Source organism: Panulirus ornatus, chromosome 20 (assembly GCF_036320965.1).
Source record: "Panulirus ornatus isolate Po-2019 chromosome 20, ASM3632096v1, whole genome shotgun sequence".
In the NCBI taxonomy this organism is placed as follows: Eukaryota; Metazoa; Arthropoda; class Malacostraca; order Decapoda; family Palinuridae; genus Panulirus; species Panulirus ornatus.
Window position 1 is genome coordinate 55,719,713 of NC_092243.1, and position 22,384 is coordinate 55,742,096.

Below are 22,384 nucleotides of genomic sequence, written 5' to 3' on the forward strand. Positions count from 1 at the left end.
AGATTAGAAAGGGTAGTGAGTGGTGGGATGAAGAAGTAAGATTATTAGTGAAAGAGATGAGAGAGGCATTTGGACGATTTTTGCAGGGAAGTAATGGAAATGAGAGGGAGATGCATAAAAGAAAGAGGCAGGAGGTCAAGAGAAAGGTTCAAGAGGTGAAAAAGAGGGTAAATGAGAGTTGGGGTGAGAGAGTATCACTAAATTGTAGGGAGAATAAAAATATGTTTTCGGAAGGAGGTAAATAAAGTGCGTAAGACGAGGGAACAAATGGGAACTTCAGTGAAGGGGGCTAATGGGGAGGTGATAACAAGTAGTGGTGATGTGAGGAGATGGAGTGAGTATTTTGAAGGTTTGTTGAATGTGTTTGATGATAGAGTAGCAAATATAGGGTGCTTTGGTCGAGGTGGTGTGCAAAGTGAGAGGGTTAGGAAAAATGATTTGGTAAACAGAGAAGAGGTAGTAGAAGCTTTGCGGAAGATGAAAGCCGGCAAGGCAGCAGGTTTGGATGGTATTGCAGTGGAATTTATTAAAAAAGGGAGTGACTGTATTGTTGACTGGTTGGTAAGGTTATTTAATGTATGTATGACTCATGGTGAGGTACCTGAGGATTGGCGAAATGCTTGCATAGTGCCAATGTACAAAGGCAAAGGGGATAAGAGTGAGTGCTCAAATTACAGAGGTATAAGTTTGTTGAGTATTCCTGGGAAATTATATGGAGGGTATTGATTGAGAGGGTGAGGGCATGTACAGAGCATCAGATTGGGGAAGAGCAGTGTGGTTTCAGAAGTGGTAGAGGATGTGTGGATCAGGTGTTTGCTTTGAAGAATGTATGTGAGAAATACTTAGAAAAGCAAATGGATTTGTATGTAGCATTTATGGACCTGGAGAGTTGATAGAGATGCTCTGTAGAAGGTATTAATAATATATGGTGTGGGAGGCAAGTTGTTAGAAGCAGTGAAAAGTTTTTATTGATGATGTAAGGCATGTATACTTGTAGGAAGAGAGGAAAGTGATTGGTTCTCAGTGAATGTAGGTTTGCGGCAGGGATGTGTGATGTCTCCATGGTTGTTTAATTTGTTTATGGATGGGGTTGTTAGGGAGGTGAATGCAAGAGTTGGAAAGAGGGGCAAGTATGCAGTCTGTTGTGGATGAGAGAGCTTGGGAAGTGAGTCAGTTGTTGTTCGCTGATGATACAGCGCTGGTGGCTGATTCATGTGAGAACTACAGAAGCTGGTGACTGAGTTTGGTAAAGTGCGTGAAAGAACAAAGCTGAGAGTAAATGTGAATAAGAGCAAGGTTATTAGGTACAGTAGGGTTGAGGGACAAGTCAACTGGGAGGTAGGTTTGAATGGAGAAAAACTGGAGGAAGTGAAGTGTTTTAGATATCTGGGAGTGGATTTGGCAGCGGATGGAACCATGGAAGTGGAAGTGAATCATAGGGTGGGGGAGGGGGCGAAAGTTCTGGGAGCGTTGAAGAATGTGTGGAAGTCGAGAACATTATCTCGGAAAGCAAAAATGGGTATTTTTGAAAGAATAGTGGTTCCTACAATGTTTTATGGTTGCGAGGCGTGGGCTCTGGATAGAGTTGTGCGGTGGAGGGTGGATGTGTTGGAAATGAGATGTTTGAGGACAATATGTGGTGTGAGGTGGTTTGATCGATTAAGTAATAATAGGTTAAGAGAGATGTGTGGTAATAAACAGAGTGTGGTTGAGAGAGCAGAAGAGGGTGTTTTGAAATGGTTTGGTCACATGGAGAGAATGAGTGAGGAAAAATTGACCAAGAGGATATATGTGTCAGAAGTGGAGGGAACGAGGAGAAGTGGGAGACCAAAGTGGAGGTGGAAAGATGGAGTGAAAAAGATTTTTAGTGATCGGGGCCTGAACATGCAGGAGGGTGAAAGGCGTGCAAGGAATAGAGTGAATTGGAACGATGAGGTATACCGGGGTCGACGTGCTGTCAGTGGATTGAGCCAGGGCATGTGAAGCGTCTGGGGTAAACCATGGAAAGTTTTGTGGGGCCTGGATGTGGAAAGGGAGCTGTAGTTCCGGTGCATTATACATGACAGCTAGAGACTGAGTGTGAACCAATGTGGCCTTTCTTGTCTTTTCCGAGTGCTACCTTCGCGCGCGTGCGGGGGGAGGGGGGTGTCATTTCACGTGCGGCGGGGTGGCGACGGGAATGAATAAAGGCAGCAAGTATGAATTATGTACATGTGTATATATGTATATGTCTGTGTATGTATATATATATATGTATACGTTGAAATGTATAGGTGTATATATGTGCGTGTGTGGATGTGTATGTATATATATGTGTATGTGGGTGGGTTGGGCTACTTATTTCGTCTGTCTCCTTGCGCTACCTCGCTAATGGGCGAGACAGCGACAAAGTACAATAAAAAAAGAAACAAGAAAATATTTATATCATATATTGTAGGGAGAGAGAGAGAGAGAGAGAGAGAGAGAGAGAGAGAGAGAGAGAGAGAGAGAGAGAGAGAGAGAGAGAGAGCAACTGATGAATCAGTAAGAGTAAGTAATTTTTCCACCCTCACTCTCCAGCAATTCCTGTACAACCTGTGGTATCTGACCTTCTCCCTGCTGGGTAACGTCAACTACTTCTTCTTCGCTGCCCATCTACTGGACGTGGCTGTGTCCATCCCGTCGCTGAAGACGATCCTGCAGTCCGTCACTCACAACGGCAAGCAGGTCCGTCCTCCACCTCACCTACACTTATCACATGTTACAAAGGAGCATAAACGTAATATGCCATTTGGGGCTTTGATACACTGATTGTCTTTAGGGAGATTGTTGATGACTGATACATGTGTCTCTTTCTCTCTTATTACCATTACAGCTGATCTTGACGTGTATGTTGCTGACGATCATTGTCTACTGCTACACCGTCATCGCCTTCAACTTCTTCAGAAATTCTACGTCTCTGAGGAGGATGATGTGGTTGACCAAAAGTGCCACGATATGCTTACTGTCAGTACCTTTATCACGAACTTGGGGAACATTACTAGGCAACTTATGTAGAAGCTAAATAAAAGAGTAATCCAGGGAAGCCAAGGTTGTCCACTGATTTCATTTACTTATTGTTTAAGTATACGTGTGTATTCAGATGTATGATAAGATACCTCACTATGAAAAATCACATCGATGCTACTATAGCTCTTGTGTTGTGCTTGTGCTTTGCAGTGCTTCGTGTTCCACCTGTACAAAGGTGTGCGTGCTGGCGGTGGTATCGGTGATGAAATCGAGGCTCCAGACGGTGATGAGTACGAGTTCTACCGCATCATCTTCGACATCACTTTCTTCTTCTTCATCATTGTTATTCTGCTGGCTATCATTCAGGGTAGGTATACGTCAGCTTCTCTATTACAAATATCACTTTTGCTCACCATAATTCAGTTGAGGTAGGTCTATAGGTTCACCATAATTCAGTGAAGGTAGGTCTATAGGCTCACCGTAATTCAGTGAAGGTAGGTCTATAGGTTCACCATAATTCAGTGAAGGTAGGTCTATAGGCTCACCATAATTCAGTGAAGGTAGGTCTATAGGTTTACATTACCTTCTTCCTCCTCATTATCCCTACCATCATCTATTTTTATCTGTCATTCAGGACGGATGTACATGTCTTTGTCTCAGTATTCTCAGTATTTTCAGTATTCTCAGATCTGATTATGGTGACTACAACTTAATTAGGAACCAATCATTTGCTGAACTGAATATCATCTTTAGACAGAGCGCTTGGATCATCCATAGACAGGGTGCTAGTATCAATCATAGACAGAGCGCTTGGATCATCCATAGACAGGGTGCTAGTATCAATCATAGACAGAGCGCTTGGATCGACTACAGATAGAGTGCGTGGATCAACCACGGATAGAGTTCTTGGATCAATCACAGATAGAGTGCGTAGATCAACCACAGATAGAGTTCTTGGATCAATCACAGATAGAGTGCGTGGATCAACCACAGATAGAGTTCTTGGATCAATCACAGATAGAGTGCGTGGATCAACCACAGACAGAGTGCGTGGATCAACCACGGATAGAATTCTTGGATCAATCACAGATAGAGTGCTTATATCAATCACATATAGAGTGCTTGGATCAACCACAGATAGAGTGCTTGGATCAATATACTGACTTTTCATTCTAAGAGTCTGGCTGTAGTCTGGGAGCCAGTGTTGAAGCCATGCTTGAAATCAGTATTTCGGTAGAAGATGAAGCAGCATTTTGCGTCCCTTCACAGGTCTGATCATCGACGCTTTCGGTGAGCTGAGAGATCAGTTGGAGTCAGTGAAGGACAACCTGGAGAGTAACTGCTTCATCTGCGGCATAGGTAGCGACTACTTCGATGCGGTGCCGCATGGCTTTGATATGCACGTCCTAAAGGAACATAATCTAGCCAACTACATGTGAGTAGAGTATACAAAAGCCACAGTATTTTGTTTCATGTTTATCAGCAGTGCAAAACATAAGGGAGTAAAGGAGGCAATGCTAGTTACATTCATTATCTCCACTTGCATTATGATCGTCAATTAGTATCATTCAAATGCATTTATTGCTGGAAAATTGACACCTGTATCAACTATGACGGGGTTCTTTTTAACTTGTTATTTGCTCCAGAAGGCACATGGGAAAATGGTGTTATGTACTGTGCCCATCCCACAGGTTCTTCCTGATGCATCTGATCAACAAAGACGAGACGGAATACACGGGCCAGGAGACATACGTCTGGAATATGTACCAACAGCGGTGTTGGGACTTCTTCCCCGTCGGCGACTGCTTCAGGAAGCAATACGAGGAGGAGCTCTCTGGCGGAGGCTCTGCCAGCTGAGCTGTTCTCGACTCTGCTGTTCTCATTATATAGTGTATATATATATAGCCTCTTCCAGTCATACTTTATGTAGATGAAATTAGCTCATTGTTGAACATCTTTATTCATGTGATAGGTCATGTGGGTCGAAGTGGTACGCCCAGTTCGTTCACATGTAGCAGAAGATAAATAGTTCGTGATATCCTGTGTATTGTCCTGATATACATTGGTACCATTTGTTATTGCTGTTCAATTTTGTACTGAATATTGACGTTGCTTCCTACACACATTGTTTTGCGAGTGTGCGAGTATGAGACTCACGATCTATGACGAAATTATCTTTATTGTTATTGGATCTTAAACTCACATTTGCATACTAAGTCATTGATAGACATGCACAAAATAAACTTTAACAGAAACCTATGTATAGATTTCTGTTCTAGGAAATGACGACCAGCATTGTGAAAACACTGTATCTATACGTATATGGAAACTGGTATAGATAAGTAATATTTTTCTTTAAATTGAACGAAAAGAAGGAGCTTCTAATAAATGATTTTTATTCTTGTTTCCAGAATCCATAGTATTACCATCATCTCAGTATCATGAAAATACACTGAAGCAGATGTGAGTGGAATGTATTTATAAGCTAATGATTTTTTAATTTTGTGATGAGAGAGAGAGCCAATACCGTTAAGTGCTCCTGACTGGCGAAAAAATGCTTCAGTTACGAAAGTACTCTTCTGTATTCTACTTGAACCAAACTATACGTTGGATATCACCCTAACTCGTCAAACCTTTCTGTACATCATTCGTTTTATAAACGTTCTTAGAAATGATGGTGAGCGTGTGCGATGTGTGGGTGTAGGTTGTGGGTGGGAGGAGTAGCCGTGGCAATCTCTTTGTACAGTGTCAGGCCACGAGACCCTGAGCGTGCGTCCCCACCGCCTGCGCCGGGTGTCGTCTCCCACCTCACCCCGCCTGGCCACATCTTCTGTTCTCTCTTCATTGTACGTCGACGAAACTACCAAATCATAATTTTATGAGGCCTTAGCAGTGGGTACTGTGAATACTATCTGTGTTATTATGTGAAGTTTGTGTTTCATCAAGTCCAACTAGTGTTAAGGATTGTGCATTACGGATAACCTACGTCCAAAAAAAAAAAATAGTCGTTATTCTGGGGATCCACTTTTGTTATCATATTAACACAAATGTTGTTATGCAAGTGTGGCTCGGGGTGGATTTGGCTTACAATGAGGCAGGGGCGCCAATTTGCCCACATGTAGTCGCAGACAATCTGGCGGGCCCTGGAAACTCATGGCCCGGCTGACTGTCACCTCAACATTCAGTAGTTCTTGTAAACTGTAAATCGTTTTCAGCCAAGCGAAGCGGTGTTAAACTTTCATCGAGTTCTTCACGCTATTCTCTGCCCCTCTCCTCCCCAAACCCATTTCCAGATTTCCTGTCAAAAGATTTTGTGATCTCTCTTTCTGTGCCCTCGTCTCGGGTCACAGGCGATGATGATCTTTCTTGTTGCCTTAGACCTCGAGGTTCTTAGTGAAGCTCATGGCAACCCTCATAGTATCTAGTTATGACTCTCTCATAGAGATTCCTGGGAAGCAGAGTTAATGAATACCTCCTATGCACTCCCCTTTATACTGATTGTGGTCAGCAAGTCCTGTGATGAAATGTGCTCCAGCCACAATCCCTTAACTTTTTCTATTGGCAATGCTATATGTATATATATATATATATATATATATATATATATATATATATATATATATATATATATATATATATATATATATATATATATATATGTATATATATATATATATATATATATATATATATACATATATATATATATATATATATATATATATATATATATATATATATATATATATATATATATATATATATATATATATATATATACTCCAGTCACAATGAGTGGAGACCTGAGATTTAGTGACTAAATGTTCTAGGATTACCAGGTGTTATGCTAAACTACTGATACCTTGGTACCCTGTCGGATCATTGATGCCCTAACAGTCCCTCACGACAGCAGCATGGTCCCTGCTCCCTTCAAACGTCATGAGTTTTACTGGGATTACTATGCATTGTAGACATCGACTACTCAGTTAAATTTTTACATAGTTTACTCTTTAGTTAATAAACATTATAATGGAACGTTGTTTTGATTTCACCACCTCCTTTGATTTGTCTCTATAATGCATCACAGTTATGATTTTTTTTTCAATTATTCATCTCATGAAAAATATTATGAAGTGATTCATCCCGATGTACACGCTATACATATCTTTTATTATTAGTTCACATCAATGAAATTGATACATCTAAGCCAGACTCGATTGATGTCATTAGAAACAGCAGTTGTCAGAAGGTTGTAGCAGTGGGCTGAACTTAAGACACTTTGAAATGGCAAGAAATGTTGAATGGTGTTAAACAGCTCAGATCCTTTATGACATGTGTTGTGACAAGAAAAACTATGTCTTCCTGATATGCCTGAAGCATATTCGTGGAGAAGTTCAGCGCGTAAATGAGAAATTTGAAGCGGAGGTACAGGATCCAACCAAACTGCTAAGTGACCTTATTCAGCTTACTGACCCCATAAGTTCTAAGGTCCTCATCCCAAATAGAAAATTAAAGGAAGGAGATTCAGTAGAGATCTGCCTAGACCCACATCCTTACTTGGGTTTACATTTGAAAAGGAGATGGCAGAATGTAAGTTTCTTGATGAAAAGGATATACGAGGAAGATGCATACAGTTTATAGTGGAGTTGGTGAAACAGCTTCGTCAACGTTTGCCAGACAATGTCCAAATGTTACAGTCAGTATCATCACTGAGTGCACGTATGTGTCTGCAACCCATAAAGCCTGGAATACTGGAATTAGCAAAGATGTTTATTGATAAGGAAGAAATTCCCACACGCACAGAGTTCCAGTGGAGTAAACTTCATCATGTATTATGGAAATTGAACACTGGCACCCTAGCACTCTGGGCAGAAATAGCCTCGTACAGGGATGCAACAGGAGAAAATCCCTCCTGTGGCCTCTCTGAGTTGGCTTTGACTGTGCTGACAGTTCCTTACTCCAACTGTGAAGTAGAGCGTATCTAGTCATATGAACACCGTGAAGTCAAAGTTTCGAAATAGACTGAATATCAAAAGCTAAGATGCAATACTAGATATCAAGTATGGACTAAGAAGAAATGGAAATTGCTGTAATGATCATAAACTGCCTAAGAAAGTACTGAAAAACATTGGGTCATTGAAAGCACAGCCACTACCGGGACCCTCACATAGACCACCACAACCCCAGGACACCGAGGACGAAGAGATTTTGCATTGGGTGGGATTTAGTAGTTTTAAAATGATGATGAATGTTTTAGTGTCAAATTTGGCAGGTCAAAGAACAGAAATAATTCGAATAGCTTTTCTTCACTGTCGTTTTAGTAAGTTTAGCGCTTTCACAACGTTTTTCGGCAGAAAATATAGCCTCCATTTGAAATTTTGAGTTGGTAACTCTACTCTCATTCTGGCGGTGATGGCACTGACTTCTCTCACTTGTCTCATATACTTCACTGTCGACCGTGTTCGTACCTTTTGCCTCATTCTGATAACGCTATCCTTAATAGAAAATCATTGACATGGAAATACAATTCAGGATATACAAATACAAACAGGTATGCTAAGGCGCATGAGCTTCTATATAAAGAAATGAATATGCACACTTATAAACATACAGTAATATAGAAATACTGAAGGGAGCATACTGACTTACGCTAGTATTATCATACGTATGTGCAATAGATAGATACATGAAGATCTGAATTGAATTAAGTCCATAAAAGAAAAGAATACGTATATGCAAGGAGAGAGAGAGAGAGAGAGAGAGAGAGAGAGAGAGAGAGAGAGAGAGAGAGAGAGAGAGAGAGAGAGAGAGAGAGAGAGAGGAGAGAGAGATGATCACACTAATCTGTGATGCTGGTTATGAAAGTGAAATCGCAAGTCAGTAGGAGTTCAGAGACGGAATTTGTGCGCCTGATGAAGCGGATTGTCTCCATGAAACATGTATTACATGTAAAGAAAAATTACATGTTAAATGAACTGCCTGAACTCTTACAGAATTGGGATTTCACCTTCACACACACACACACACACACACACACACACACACACACACAATTTTGCGCGTGATCAAGTATATTCCTATGAGTCTACTGGGAAATGAAATACGATAAGTCCCAAGTGCACTTTCGTGTAATAATCACATCATCAGGGGAGACACGAGAGAAATATAAAGTCAATTGATATACAACGAAGAGCGTAGCTAGGATGCCATTTGATAAACATGTGATTTGTTCAAGACAGACAATGAGCAAATCATAAACTTATCATGTGGACAAGGTGAATTGTTTACAAATTCTATCAACAATAAAGTTATCTAATTTGTATAGACCTTCACTAGTATTAGGATTATAATTCTTTGTGTATTTAATTATAGAAGATTCAATGATATTTCTCGTGGTACTGGAGTTTCATTATCCCCGTGGACTCATAGGAATATACATATATATATATATATATATATATATATATATATATCATACAAACCTCCAACAACCAGAATCGAACCCGGGACCCCTGTGCAACAGGAGGGAGTGCTACCGCTAGGCTATGATCGCCTCTAATGAGGGAAATGACTATTCGAATACTATGTACTCGAATATCCTTCGTCTCACGTTGGTGAGCAACGGGTTCTACACCGGTCATTTCCCATCAGGCTTACGCAGCCAACAGATGGCATTTTACCGAACCTACCTGTACAACGCGAAGGTATATGAATACGAACAAAGTGCATATGAACGTACACCTTCACAGAACATACAAACCTCCAACCTCCAACAGCCGGGATCGAACCCTGGACCGCCTGTTGCACAGGGGTCCCGGGAGTTGAGCTGGGTAGTTGGGTGTCTTGAACGACTTTTCTTATGTTTTCGTGTTTCGTCAACTCTCTCATAATGATTTGGTCAATGCTAGGTCGGGCTTTAAGATTGTCTGGGGATAAATCAAAGTTCTTAGTATTAGCAATTAAGACAGATTCTATGAAGTTGCGTGTGGCATAATCAGCAGAGTGGTATATGACAACGGGATTTTCAAGATCTATGGGGTGATCATTTTCATAACAGTGTTTAGTGATCACATTTTTGTGGTCATCCCTGCTTCCTGAATGACGGTGCCAATAACACCTCTCCGTTACAGTTCAATTGTACTGATGCGCAAAGAATGATGAGTCTCTTTCATTGATACATATTCATATAAGTAAAAGACATTCGATCTTTTCTTTCTTTATTTTCAGTTAGAAGTACAGCTGAATAATGCTTTTGGCTAAATACGTTACTTGTTCAAGAAATATTGTGAAGAAAATGAATTCCACTCATGTCTTTACAATTCTTCTACGGGTCTTTCTCCATTTCATCATGGAAAAGCTTGACTAATGTTTTCTTTACATTAGGAAGATCCAGAATAGTGTGCTTGCCATGGAAGTGACGGTCTAGTGGGTAACCCATGGGCCGCTTGTCAGGGTATTTTTCACCGTGGATGCCACAGTGAGCGTGGGTGCCAGCATGCTCCATCTCCTCAGGGTTATCCATGGTCTTCTCCTCTTCACCGTTGGTCACAGCCACAAACAGGTAAAATTCCATACCGCCGCTCTTGCCCTTTGGAAGAAGCATTCTGTTGGGGATTCCACATGAGCGTTCATGTTTCCCTAGGTCGATCTCGACGCCGTTGGCTACAGCATCGCTGGCTTGTTTCATCAGTGCTTCCAGGCTTGGCATATCAGGAACAGTTACTGAGGAGTCACTGGAACTGCGAACGATGTGATTTGCGCCAGGAGTCACTGGAAAATGGAAAAACACAAATCATTATATCAATTGTCATTGTATTTCTACCATTCGTAAGCGTTTGCACCTAAAGACTATATGCCAGAGACTCTCCCAAGATAATTACAGAAAGTAACAAACAAAAGCATAAGTCGTTTATTTGATCAAATGACTATATTCTAATGATCTGGTGGAAGATTAACTTACGCACACAGACAGACACACATTACATCGGCTGATCTTTAGCACAGCATTCATGTATATGGATAAGAAGATATACAGAAAACTATTTACATTATGATTAAGCCATATGATTATCGGGTCTAGTCACAAAAATGCACACAAAAAGGTCCAGAAAAGGGCAGCGTAGATGATGTTACCTGTAGGAAAGCTGATTTACGAGGAAAGGTTGTTTAAAGTTACCCCCTAAGAAAGAAATCGGAGTGACTGACGCCTGATCATAACTATTAAGAATACAGATAGAAATAGGTAATTACAGACCCACGTATATGTAGATATGATACCAGAATCAACTATAATTGAGAAAAGAGTAATGGGTGACATCAAGAGACTTTTTATTTATGTTTGTTCAAGTTTGATGACGACAAAGGTGAAAAGTTCTTTGTAAGCTACAAAGAGAGAGCAGTAATTCATAATTTGGGAATGAATAAGAAAACTTCTAGAAGAAATGGTAATTGTGATATACCATATGTGATCTTATGGTATAAAAGTAGTTCGTGAATAGATGATGAAATGAATGATAAAAACAAATGAGGAAGGCACGCAAAAGATTGAAAGGGTTGATGATACTTGAAAAAGTTTAGGAGATGGGGCCCCATGAGTGTAGAACTCCCTTTTCTTACCGTGCAATTAGGCATTCACACGAAAAACACGCAAAAGAACAAATAAACAAAGGTATATCAGAGTCTGTATTTCAACTCTAGCCACCTCAGCGTGAGATGCCTCAAGAACTGACAGAAAATATGCAACAAATGGCATAGAATATGGTTCCTGAAGAAAGAGAATTAAGCAAAAATCGCTGGAGACAATACATTTGTCCACAATATAAGAGAGAGAGAAAACGAAAAATTAAATGATTAATGCTTTCGAATCGATCTGACAATATCAAGTGTTAAGAGTTATTTTCAAATACATCAGAAAGATGAACGACATTTTGTAGCAAGAGACAGAAAAAATATTAGAAGGAATAACAGGAAAAATTTGTTCATCTGTGCGTTGGTTGAACAGAATCATCTGAGGGGTGAGAATTAGAACACACAACGTATATATATATATATGTTCATCCCCCAATTCTAGACTCCCCCAACATAGTGTACAATAAAGCAGTAAAACACACACTCGGAGAACTCTCTGAAATCTGTCATTGCTTCGTATCAATAATACGCTCTGAATAGTCGATAATATTAAGAGCTAAAGTGCTTCAAGCATCGCAGAAGACATTATTCGTGTTCATAATTCATGTAGTTGTAGCACATCTTTCAGAAACTGTATTGTCAGATTTTCTTTAGACATCTACTGGCAAGTCGAGCTGGGTAACATGGAGTTGATGAAAACAATTCTGTGAAATTTATGTACGTAAAAAACAATGATCTAAATGTCTATCCTGTATCGTGTTGCCATTACCTAAGTGAGGTTGTGTATCCTTGTTTATTGCGGGAACACTGTTATAGAAAAAATATTTCATCCTAAAATATATTCCAAAGGATTTGAATATAGACGGTCCCTGATATCTCATCTACTATGAATGCCGAGAGAAAACATGAGTCTGCCCTCATTGGTGTAAAAGTACTCATCACAATTATAAATCTTTCATAAAGATTTTTCAACAATTCCCTCTACAAAATGGAAGTGAACAATACCTCAGCAAATATATTCAGATGGTACCTTATATAGTCAAATTAATTCTTGGAATATTCCCAGAGTTTAAGAAAGTCATACACATTGTACTTACGCTTTTTCCAGAACTTGTCTGTTTCAATACAGAACCACCGTCTCTCCTCCCAGCTAAATTTCAAGCCACTGGAATCTCTTCGGGGGCATAGGAAGATGCGAACTGTGCCCAGGACATCTTGTTCATTGTTGTTGTTGACGTCAATACTATAGTTAAACTCATGGTGGTTTAGGCGAAGTGTAAGAGCATCGATTTCTTTTTCCTCAACGCTCAAGCCTTTATCGACAGCATTTTTGATACTGAATCTGAATTTCTCGAAGAATGTTCTAAGTTCTCCTTCAATGGCGACGTTTTCTAACGATACCCCTGCGAAGTGGACTTGCTCCTCACTGTAAGGAGGAAGCAGGTCCTTATGTTCCTTAAATATGTTGTTCATATACTTATGAAGCCGGAAGAAACTTGGGTCTCGTGTGGCAGTCTCAAAATGCTCCATGACACCTGGAGGCATGTTGAACTTTCCGTGAGGATCTCCCTGTCGACCAAGCATAATGTGAGCGACGTTATGCAGGGAACCATAGTACTGAACGTTGGGACTATACATGGATGATTCAATGACGTCTCCTAAAACATCAATTCCATGTTCGTTCATGAGGTCAATGATGTTTCCATCTTTGTCAACGATGTATCCATGAGCAATTGCGTCACGTATGCGACTCTCAGTGATGATCATGTCACGCACTCGAGCTACTCCGTGTACATCTTCGAATCGAACATTGTCTGGACGAGCAGGGAACTCACCACCATATTTGTAACTAGTGTGAGGAGCAAAACCTTCGTAAATAATGTCATCCCAGTGCAATTCGTCAACAGGATCCAACCAGTTGGAGAGACGCTCTGCGTCAAAGCGAACAGTAAGCTGGTGATGGGCCCAGAAGAAGAGCTCACCTTTGCGATCTAAATGATAGCCATAGGAGTCCTTCCACCAAAAGGGATGGTCCATATGCCAAGTAACGTGATGCATGTTCATGCCAATGTCTTCTCCGAAGTAGGCCACACGTTGCTCTTTGTTCTTTAGTGTTCCAGTGAAACTCATTTCAAACTCACCTCCTTGCTGGGTCATCTTGGCAGTGTATGCCTTATTTATGACTTCAGTGTTTGTAAACATGTGAGGAGTAACTTCGTAAAGTGGAGGAAGAGCAATACCCTGTCCTAAGGGGGAGTGAATGACACCCACATAGAGTCCATATAAGAAGACACCCTCATTCATATTGGCACGGAAGAAGGCGGCGTTGTTGATGAAGGACTCCCATGTCTTGCAATGAATGAGAACGTCAAAGAACATAAGAGCCTCTTCGCGATGACGTGGGTTAAAGAGAGAGAACCAATTGTGTTGCTGCAACAGGGTATGCCCGTTCACCTCAGCCATAAGTCTTTGAGCGGCTGCACCATCGTCACTATACAAGGAGAGATCCTCATCAGGTTTGAAAGATTCTGCCGTGGCCTGTAGTTCAGGATCACGGATATTATCGTAAATCCTGTCCACCAGATGGGTGATATCCAGTTGTTTCTTGGCAATGCTCACACCTATAACAGAGAAAAGAGATCATGTTAATGAAAGTATTCTTGCTTCCTTGTATTAAAACGAAATAAATGAATAAACGAATAAATCATTTTATGTATTCAGTTTGTAGTTCAAGCTGTCCTTCATGGCATTGTTAATTTGTGTCGCTTATAATGTTTTCACTAACTATGTTGTATGCACTATGGTTCTTTCAAATTTGTTTTTCATGTACTTGTTTGCGTTCCACATTTCCTATCCAAGATTTATGACACAATTTTTCTCTTTTTTGTAGATTCCTGATGATGCCACTGTGAAGGCGAAAGCTTGATTGAAATGAAAAGGAAAAATTTGTCAACTGTTTATCAAGCACCCACTTAATGTTGGAACAATATTAAAAGAATTGGAGAAAATAATAGATTAATATTTCTGAATATTCTGTCGTATTCAGTTTATGTGTAGCAGAGAAAATCTCTCTCAGCTTGCATATATATATATATATATATATATATATATATATATATATATATATATATATATATATATATATATATATATATATGTATTGATATGAATATCATGTTTTAAGAGAGCAGATACTTCAAGTAGACTGTAGTGAAAATCGAGACACAGATTGACCAGCATTTTGCTAGACTATGAAAGATAAGTGCACAAAAAGAATTGCCTCCATAGTTAGTGCATATTAGCCTTAGCTTAGAATATTGATCTGCATGTATTGGTGTTAGTCTGACCTCAAGAAAAATATATCATGATCTTTTCGTATATCTATCGTTTTGATATGTTGAAAGATTGTGTGATTGATTATATATCTAGTCGTGTGTATATCAAAATGTGGCGAAACTTATGATTCTAACAAATCCAACTTAGGAAGTATACACAAAAATACAGTGCTTACGAAATTGAAATTGACGAATTCAGAAATATTATATCAATGTTATCGATTCTTAAAATGTAGAAATAACATTGTTAACTGAAAGCTTTATGGCTGATGTATAACAATGATGTGCTTACTTGGTGGGCTATCATTCTGGAATTCTTCAAGAAGTTCCTCGCCGATGCTTGGCCAGGCGGCAGCAGCCGCTACTAACGTGCACAGTACCAGGACTCTCATGCTGGCAGTGATGGCAATGAGTTCTCTCACTTGTCTTATATATTCCACTCTCGACATGGACCCTGTTCGTACCTTTTGCCTCAATCTGATAACGTTGAGTCTGGCCATATATTGTGTAACCGATTGTCATTATATAAAATAATTTACAATGAAATACAAGTTAGGAATTACAAATATACCAGATATACTAATGCAAATCGATTTTTATACAAAAGAAAAAGATATATGCAAGCTTTTGTAAAGAATTATAGAAATACCAAGGAGAGCACACTGACATAATCCCGTATAATCATACGTGTGCAAGAAACTGATACATGGAGATCTAAATCCAATTATGCTCGTAATAGAAAAAAAACGTACATATGGCTTCATGTAGAACTGTTCTCTCACATCAAGTTTTCTTTTATATGTTCCCTTAGGTGTCTCATGCGCATTTTTCTTATTGATTGATTTTTGCCGGTAGAGCAGCGCATTTACTGTGAACTCCAACCTATCCTGTTGACGGCAGCACAAAAGAGGATGCAGAATATTTAGTAAGTTCGAGAAGAAGACAGTGATTACAGGAGTATTTTGCAAGTTACAGTTTGAGGAAGAAGTTAACAAGGATTGGGTTGTATTGAATTAGATGGCCAAGAAGTTTCACGGTGCGTGAATATTTGGCAAAAATCAAACAAAAGTAACTGGATTATGTATTAGGATATATAACAACTGAAGAGAGGTGCAACTGGAGGGATGTCTGATCATTATCTTGTGGAGGCTAAGGTGAAGATTAGTATGGGTTTTCAGAAAAGAAGAGTGAATGTTGGGGTGAAGAAGGTGGTGAGAGTAAGTGAGCTTGGGAAGGAGACCTGTGTGGGGAAGTACCAGGAGAGACTGTGTACAGAATGGGAAAAGGTGAGAACAATGGAAGTAAGGGGAGTGGGGGAGGAATGGGATGTATTTAGGGAATCAGTGATGGATTGCGCAAAAGATGCTTGTGGCATGAGAAGAGTGGGAGGTGGGCTGTTTAGAAAGGGTGGTGAGTGGTGGGATGAAGAAGTAAGAGTATTAGTGAAAGAGAAGAGAGAGGCATTTGGACGATTTTTGCAGGGAAAAAATGCAATTGAGTGGGAGAAGTATAAAAGAAAGAGACAGGAGGTCAAGAGAAAGGTGCAAGAGGTGAAAAAAAGGGCAAATGAGAGTTGGGGTGAGAGACTATCAGTAAATTTTAGAGAGAATAAAAAGATGTTCTGGAAGGAGGTAAATAGGGTGCGTAAGACAAGGGAGCAAATGGGAACTTCAGTGAAGGGCGTAAATGGGGAGGTGATAACAAGTAGCGGTGATGTGAGAAGGAGATGGAATGAGTATTTTGAAGGTTTGTTGAATGTGTCTGATGACAGAGTGGCAGATATAGGGTGTTTTGGTCGAGGTGGTGTGCAAAGTGAGAGGGTTAGGGAAAATGATTTGGTAAACAGAGAAGAGGTAGTAAAAGCTTTGCGGAAGATGAAAGCCGGCAAGGCAGCAGGTTTGGATGGTATTGCAGTGGAATTTATTAAAAAAGGGGGTGACTGTATTGTTGACTGGTTGGTAAGGTTATTTAATGTATGTATGACTCATGGTGAGGTGCCTGAGGATTGGCGGAATGCGTGCATAGTGCCATTGTACAAAGGCAAAGGGGATAAGAGTGAGTGCTCAAATTACAGAGGTATAAGTTTGTTGAGTATTCCTGGTAAATTATATGGGAGGGTATTGATTGAGAGGGTGAAGGCATGTACAGAGCATCAGATTGGGGAAGAGCAGTGCGGTTTCAGAAGTGGTAGAGGATGTGTGGATCAGGTGTTTGCTTTGAAGAATGTATGTGAGAAATACTTAGAAAAGCAAATGGATTTGTATGTAGCATTTATGGATCTGGAGAAGGCATATGATAGAGTTGATAGAGATGCTCTGTGGAAGGTATTAAGAATATATGGTGTGGGAGGCAAGTTGTTAGAAGCAGTGAAAAGTTTTTATCGAGGATGTAAGGCATGTGTACGTGTAGGAAGAGAGGAAAGTGATTGGTTCTCAGTGAATGTAGGTTTGCGGCAGGGGTGTGTGATGTCTCCATGGTTATTAATTTGTTTATGGATGGGGTTGTTAGGGAGGTAAATGCAAGAGTCCTGGAAAGAGGGGCAAGTATGAAGTCTGTTGGGGATGAGAGAGCTTGGGAAGTGAGTCAGTTGTTGTTCGCTGATGATACAGCGCTGGTGGCTGATTCATGTGAGAAACTGCAGAAGCTGGTGACTGAGTTTGGTAAAGTGTGTGGAAGAAGAAAGTTGAGAGTAAATGTGAATAAGAGCAAGGTTATTAGGTACAGTAGGGGTGAGGGTCAAGTCAATTGGGAGGTGAGTTTGAATGGAGAAAAACTGGAGGAAGTGAAGTGTTTTAGATATCTGGGAGTGGATCTGTCAGCGGATGGAACCATGGAAGCGGAAGTGGATCATAGGGTGGGGGAGGGGGCGAAAATTTTGGGAGCCTTGAAAAATGTGTGGAAGTCGAGAACATTATCTCGGAAAGCAAAAATGGGTATGTTTGAAGGAATAGTGGTTCCAACAATGTTGTACGGTTGCGAGGCGTGGGCTATGGATAGAGATGTGCGCAGGAGGATGGATGTGCTGGAAATGAGATGTTTGAGGAAAATGTGTGGTGTGAGGTGGTTTGATCGAGTAAGTAACGTAAGGGTAAGAGAGATGTGTGGAAATAAAAAGAGCGTGGTTGAGAGAGCAGAAGAGGGTGTTTTGAAATGGTTTGGGCACATGGAGAGAATGAGTGAGGAAAGATTGACCAAGAGGATATATGTGTCGGAGGTGGAGGGAACGAGGAGAAGAGGGAGACCAAATTGGAGGTGGAAAGATGGAGTGAAAAATATTTTGTGTGATCGGGGCCTGAACATGCAGGAGGGTGAAAGGAGGGCAAGGAATAGAGTGAATTGGAGCGATGTGGTATACAGGGGTTGACGTGCTGTCAGTGGATTGAATCAAGGCATGTGAAGCGTCTGGGGTAAACCATGGAAAGCTGTGTAGGTATGTATATTTGCGTGTGTGGACGTGTGTATGTACATGTGTATGGGGGGGGGGGGGGTTGGGCCATTTCTTTCGTCTGTTTCCTTGCGCTACCTCGCAAAACGCGGGGAAAAGCGGGCAAAAAAAAAAAAAAAAAAAAACAAAAAATTTCCCCCTTTATCTAAAAACCCCTTTGAATGCCGGGGGCCCTTTTAAGACCCTTGTGGGTGCATTTAAAAACCCCCCCAAAAAACTAAATCAAAAAATAAAGGCCCTTCCCTTGCCAAGTGACCCCCGGGGAAGGTTGGGTTTGAAAAAAAACAAATGGCCCGAAAGAACAAAGAATAACGTGTGGCCTAATTTAGAAAGAGCATTGGTCTGAGCATGTGTCACATTACAAGGCATTTGGACTTTTCTTCAAGTGGAAGACTTCTATGGCTATCATGCACATCGCAAAGATCTCCCCTTCCGGGTCCATCACCAACTTACTTTTCCCCTTGCCGCAGAGCGTCTCTCCAACTGGTTGGTCTCCGTTGGCAGATTGCACTGGGATAACTATTTCAGAAGGTTTTGCTCCTCACACTAGTTACAAATATGGTGGTGAGTTCCCTGCTCGTCCAGACAACGTTCGATTCGAAGATGTACACGGAGTAGCTCGAGTGCGTGACATGATCATCACTGAGAGTCTCATACGTGACGCAATTGCTCATGGTTACATCGTTGACAAAGATGGAAACATCAGCACCATGAACGAACATGGAATTGATGTCTTAGGAGATGTCATTGAATCATCCATGTATAGTCCCAACGTTCATTATTATGGTTCCCTGCATAACGTCGCTCACATTATGCTTGGTCGACAGGGAGATCCTCACGGAAAGTTCAACATGCCTCCGGTGTCATGGAGCATTTTGAGACTGCTACACGAGACCCAAGTTTCTTCCGGCTTCATAAGTATATGAACAACATATTCATGGAACACAGGAACCTACTCTCTCCTAACAGAGGAGAGCAAGTCCACGTCCCAGGAGTATCATTAGGAAACATTACCACTGATTGAGAAGTTAGGAGATATATTGAGCACTTTATATTCACTTATAAGAAAGCTTTCGGTAAAGGTATGGACGTTTAGGAAAGAAGAAATCGTTCCTCTTACTCTTCGTCTAAACCACCAGAAGTTTGACTACTGTATTGACGTCAACAACAACAACAACAACAATGACCACGATGTCTTAGGCACAATTCGCATTCTATTTAGTCTTCAGGGGAATACTAAAAGTGTAGAATTCAGCTGGGAGGAGAGATGATGGTTCTGCATTGAAATAGACAAGTTTTGGAAAAAAAGAAAAAATATGTAAGCACAATGGGTATGACTTGCTTTAACCTCGAAACTATGAAAACAATTCATTTGAATTCAGTAAGAAAATATGGTAACATCTGTGTATGTTCCTATCCAAAGTAGTCTTCTCACAGCTGCACCTTTCGTAAATGGAACTATTATGACTATGTATGTTGATCTTTGTGAGACAAGAATGAATATAATGAGTTTTTTTTCTTTTTAATTTTCCGAAAGAAGGAACAGAAAAGGGGGCCATATATATATATATATATATATATATATATATATATATATATATATATATATATATATATATATATATATATATATATATATATATATATATATATATATATATATATCTTTTTTTCTTTCATACTATTCGCCATCTCCCACATCTGTGATGTTCCTTCAATGAACACTTATGTTTTTGTGCAATTCAAAGTACGTTTACAAGCCCGTTTTCTGTGCATATATGAGTGTGTTTTTGCATGCCTTTCAAACTATCATTCTTTTAGATGTTCTATTGCCGTGGGTTTGAATGTGTTGATAGAAACCCTCCCCTCCTTGTATTTTAACTTTCTAAAAGGGGAAACATAAAAAGAAGTCATGTGGGGAGTGCTCATCCTCCTCGAAGGTTCAGATTGGAGTTTCTAAATGTGTGTGGATGTAACCAAGATGAGAAAAAAGGAGAGATAGGTAGTATGTCTGAGGAAAGGAACCTGAATGTTTTGGCTCTGAGTGAAACAAAGCTCAAGGGTAAAGGGGAAGAGTGGTTTGGGAATGTTTTGGGAGTAAAGTCCGGGGTTGGTGAGAGGACAAGAGCAAGGGAAGGAGTAGCACTACTCCTGAAACAGGAGTTGTGGGAGTATGTGATAGAGTGTAAGAAAGTATACTCTACTGAAAGTGGATGGAGAGTGATGGGTGATTATTGGTGTATATGCACCTAAGCATGAGAAGAAAGATCATGAGAGGCAAGTGTTTTGAGAGCAGCTGAGCGAGTGTGTTAGCAGTTTTGATGCACGAGACCGGGTTATGGTGATGGGTGATTTGAATGCAAAGGTGAGTAATGTGGCAGCTGAGGGAATAATTGAGGTGTTCAGTGTTGCAAATGGAAATGGTGAAGAGCTTATAGATTTGTGCACTGAAAAAGGACTCGTGATTGGGAATACCTGGTTTAAAAAGAGATATATACATAAGTATACGTATGTAAGTAGGAGAGATGGCCAGAGAGCGTTATTGGATTACGTGTTAGTTGATAGGCGCGTGAAAGAGAGACTTTTGGATGTTAATTTGCTGAGAGGTGCAACTGGATGGGTGTCTGATCATTATCTTGTGGAGAAGAAAGTTAAGATTTGTAAAGGTTTTCAGAAAAGAAGAGAGAATGTTGATGTGAAGAGAGTGGTGAGAGTAAGTGAGTTTGGAAAGGGGACTTATGTGAGGAAGTACAAGTAGAGACTGAGTGCAGATTGGAAATAGGTAAAAGCAAAGGACGTAAGGAGAGTGGTGGAGGAATGGTATGTATTTAGGAAGACAGTGATGACTTGCATAAAAGATGCTTGTCGCGTGAGAAGTGTGGGAGGTGGGCAAATTAGAAAGAGTGGTGAGTAGTGAGATGAAGAAGTAAGGTTATTAGCGAAAGAGAACAAAGAGGCATTTGGACGATTATTGCAGGGGAATAGTGCAAATGACTGTGAGATGTATAAAAGAAAGAGGTAGAAGGTCAAGAGAAAGGTGCAAGAGGTGAAAAAGAGGGCAAATGTGCGTTGGGGTGAGAGAGTATCATTAAATTTTGGGAGAATAAAAAGTTTTTTGGAAGGAAGTAAATAAAGTGCGTAAGACAAGAGAATAAATGGGACCATCGGTGAAGGGGGCTAATGGGGAGGTAATAACAAATAGTTGTGATGTGAGAAGGAGATGGAGTGAGTATTTTGAAGGTTTGTTGAATGTGTTATAAGATAGAGTGGCAGATATAGGATATTTAGGTCGAGGTGGTGTGCAAAGTGAGAGGGTTAGGGAGAATGATTAGGTAAACAGAGAAGAGGTAGTGAAAGCTTTGCGGAAAATGAAAGCTTGCAAGGCGGCGGTTTTGGATGGTATTGCAGTTGAATTTATTAAAAAATGGGGTTGACTGTGTTGTTGACTGGTTCATGATGGTTCATGGCTCATGATGAGGTGCCTGAGGATTGGCGGGATGCATGCATAGTGCTATTGTACAAAGGCAAAGGTGATAAAGGTGAGTGCTCAAATTACAGAGGTATAAGTTTGTTGAGTATTCCTGGGAAATTATATGGGAGGGTATTGATTGAGAGGGTGAAGGTATGCACAAAGCATTAGATTGGGGAAGAACAGTGTTGTTTCAGAAGTGGTAGAGGATTTGTGGATCAGGTGTTTGCTTTGAAGAATGTATGTGAGAAATACTTGGAAAAAGAAATGGATTTGTGTGTAGCATTTGTGGATCTGAAGAAGAAATATGATAGTGTTGATAGAGATGCTCTGTGGAAGGTGTTAAGAGCATATGGTGTGGAAGGCAAGTTGCTAGAAGCAGTGAAAAGTTTTTATCGAGGATGTGAGGCATTTGTACGAGTAGGAAGAGAAGAAAGTGATTGCTTCTCAGTGAATGTCGGTTTGCGGCAGGGGTGTGTGATGTCTCCATAATTGTTTAATTTGTTTATGAATGGGGTT

The 22,384-nt window shown here is 40.3% G+C and overlaps 2 protein-coding genes and 1 pseudogene across 2 annotated transcripts in view; 2 read left to right on the forward strand and 1 right to left on the reverse strand.

The window, feature by feature from the left end:
• Nucleotides 1-7,023, forward strand: part of LOC139756016 (ryanodine receptor-like) — a 494,517-nt gene extending 487,494 nt beyond the window's left edge. The window contains 6 exon segments of the mRNA XM_071674954.1: nt 2,560-2,706; nt 2,855-2,921; nt 2,924-2,985; nt 3,199-3,355; nt 4,258-4,423; nt 4,680-7,023. Of these exon segments, the coding sequence (XP_071531055.1) occupies nt 2,560-2,706; nt 2,855-2,921; nt 2,924-2,985; nt 3,199-3,355; nt 4,258-4,423; nt 4,680-4,845 (765 nt within the window). The 3' untranslated portion in view covers nt 4,846-7,023.
• Nucleotides 7,024-10,192: 3,169 nt separating this feature from the next.
• On the reverse strand, nt 10,193-15,415 carry LOC139756023 (hemocyanin-like). Its single transcript, XM_071674969.1, has 3 exons — nt 15,244-15,415; nt 12,714-14,237; nt 10,193-10,758 (listed from the first exon to the last, which is right to left on the reverse strand). Exons 1-3 carry the CDS (start codon nt 15,398-15,400, stop codon nt 10,313-10,315), a joined length of 2,127 nt encoding a protein of 708 aa, XP_071531070.1. The 5' UTR covers nt 15,401-15,415; the 3' UTR covers nt 10,193-10,312.
• Nucleotides 15,416-15,968: 553 nt separating this feature from the next.
• LOC139755748 (hemocyanin-like) lies at nt 15,969-19,892 on the forward strand (annotated as a pseudogene).
• Nucleotides 19,893-22,384: the final 2,492 nt, after the last annotated feature.

Excerpts from the sequence above, each read along its gene's own strand:
- LOC139756023 (XM_071674969.1), bottom strand. The coding sequence starts at position 15,400 with ATGTCGAGAGTGGAATATATAAGACAAGTGAGAGAACTCATTGCCATC. Across the intron at positions 14,238-15,243 it reads CCAGAATGATAGCCCACCAA|GTGTGAGCATTGCCAAGAAA; the intron begins GTAAGCACATCA and ends TCTCTGTTATAG. Across the intron at positions 10,759-12,713 it reads AGACAAGTTCTGGAAAAAGC|TGACTCCTGGCGCAAATCAC; the intron begins GTAAGTACAATG and ends TCCATTTTCCAG.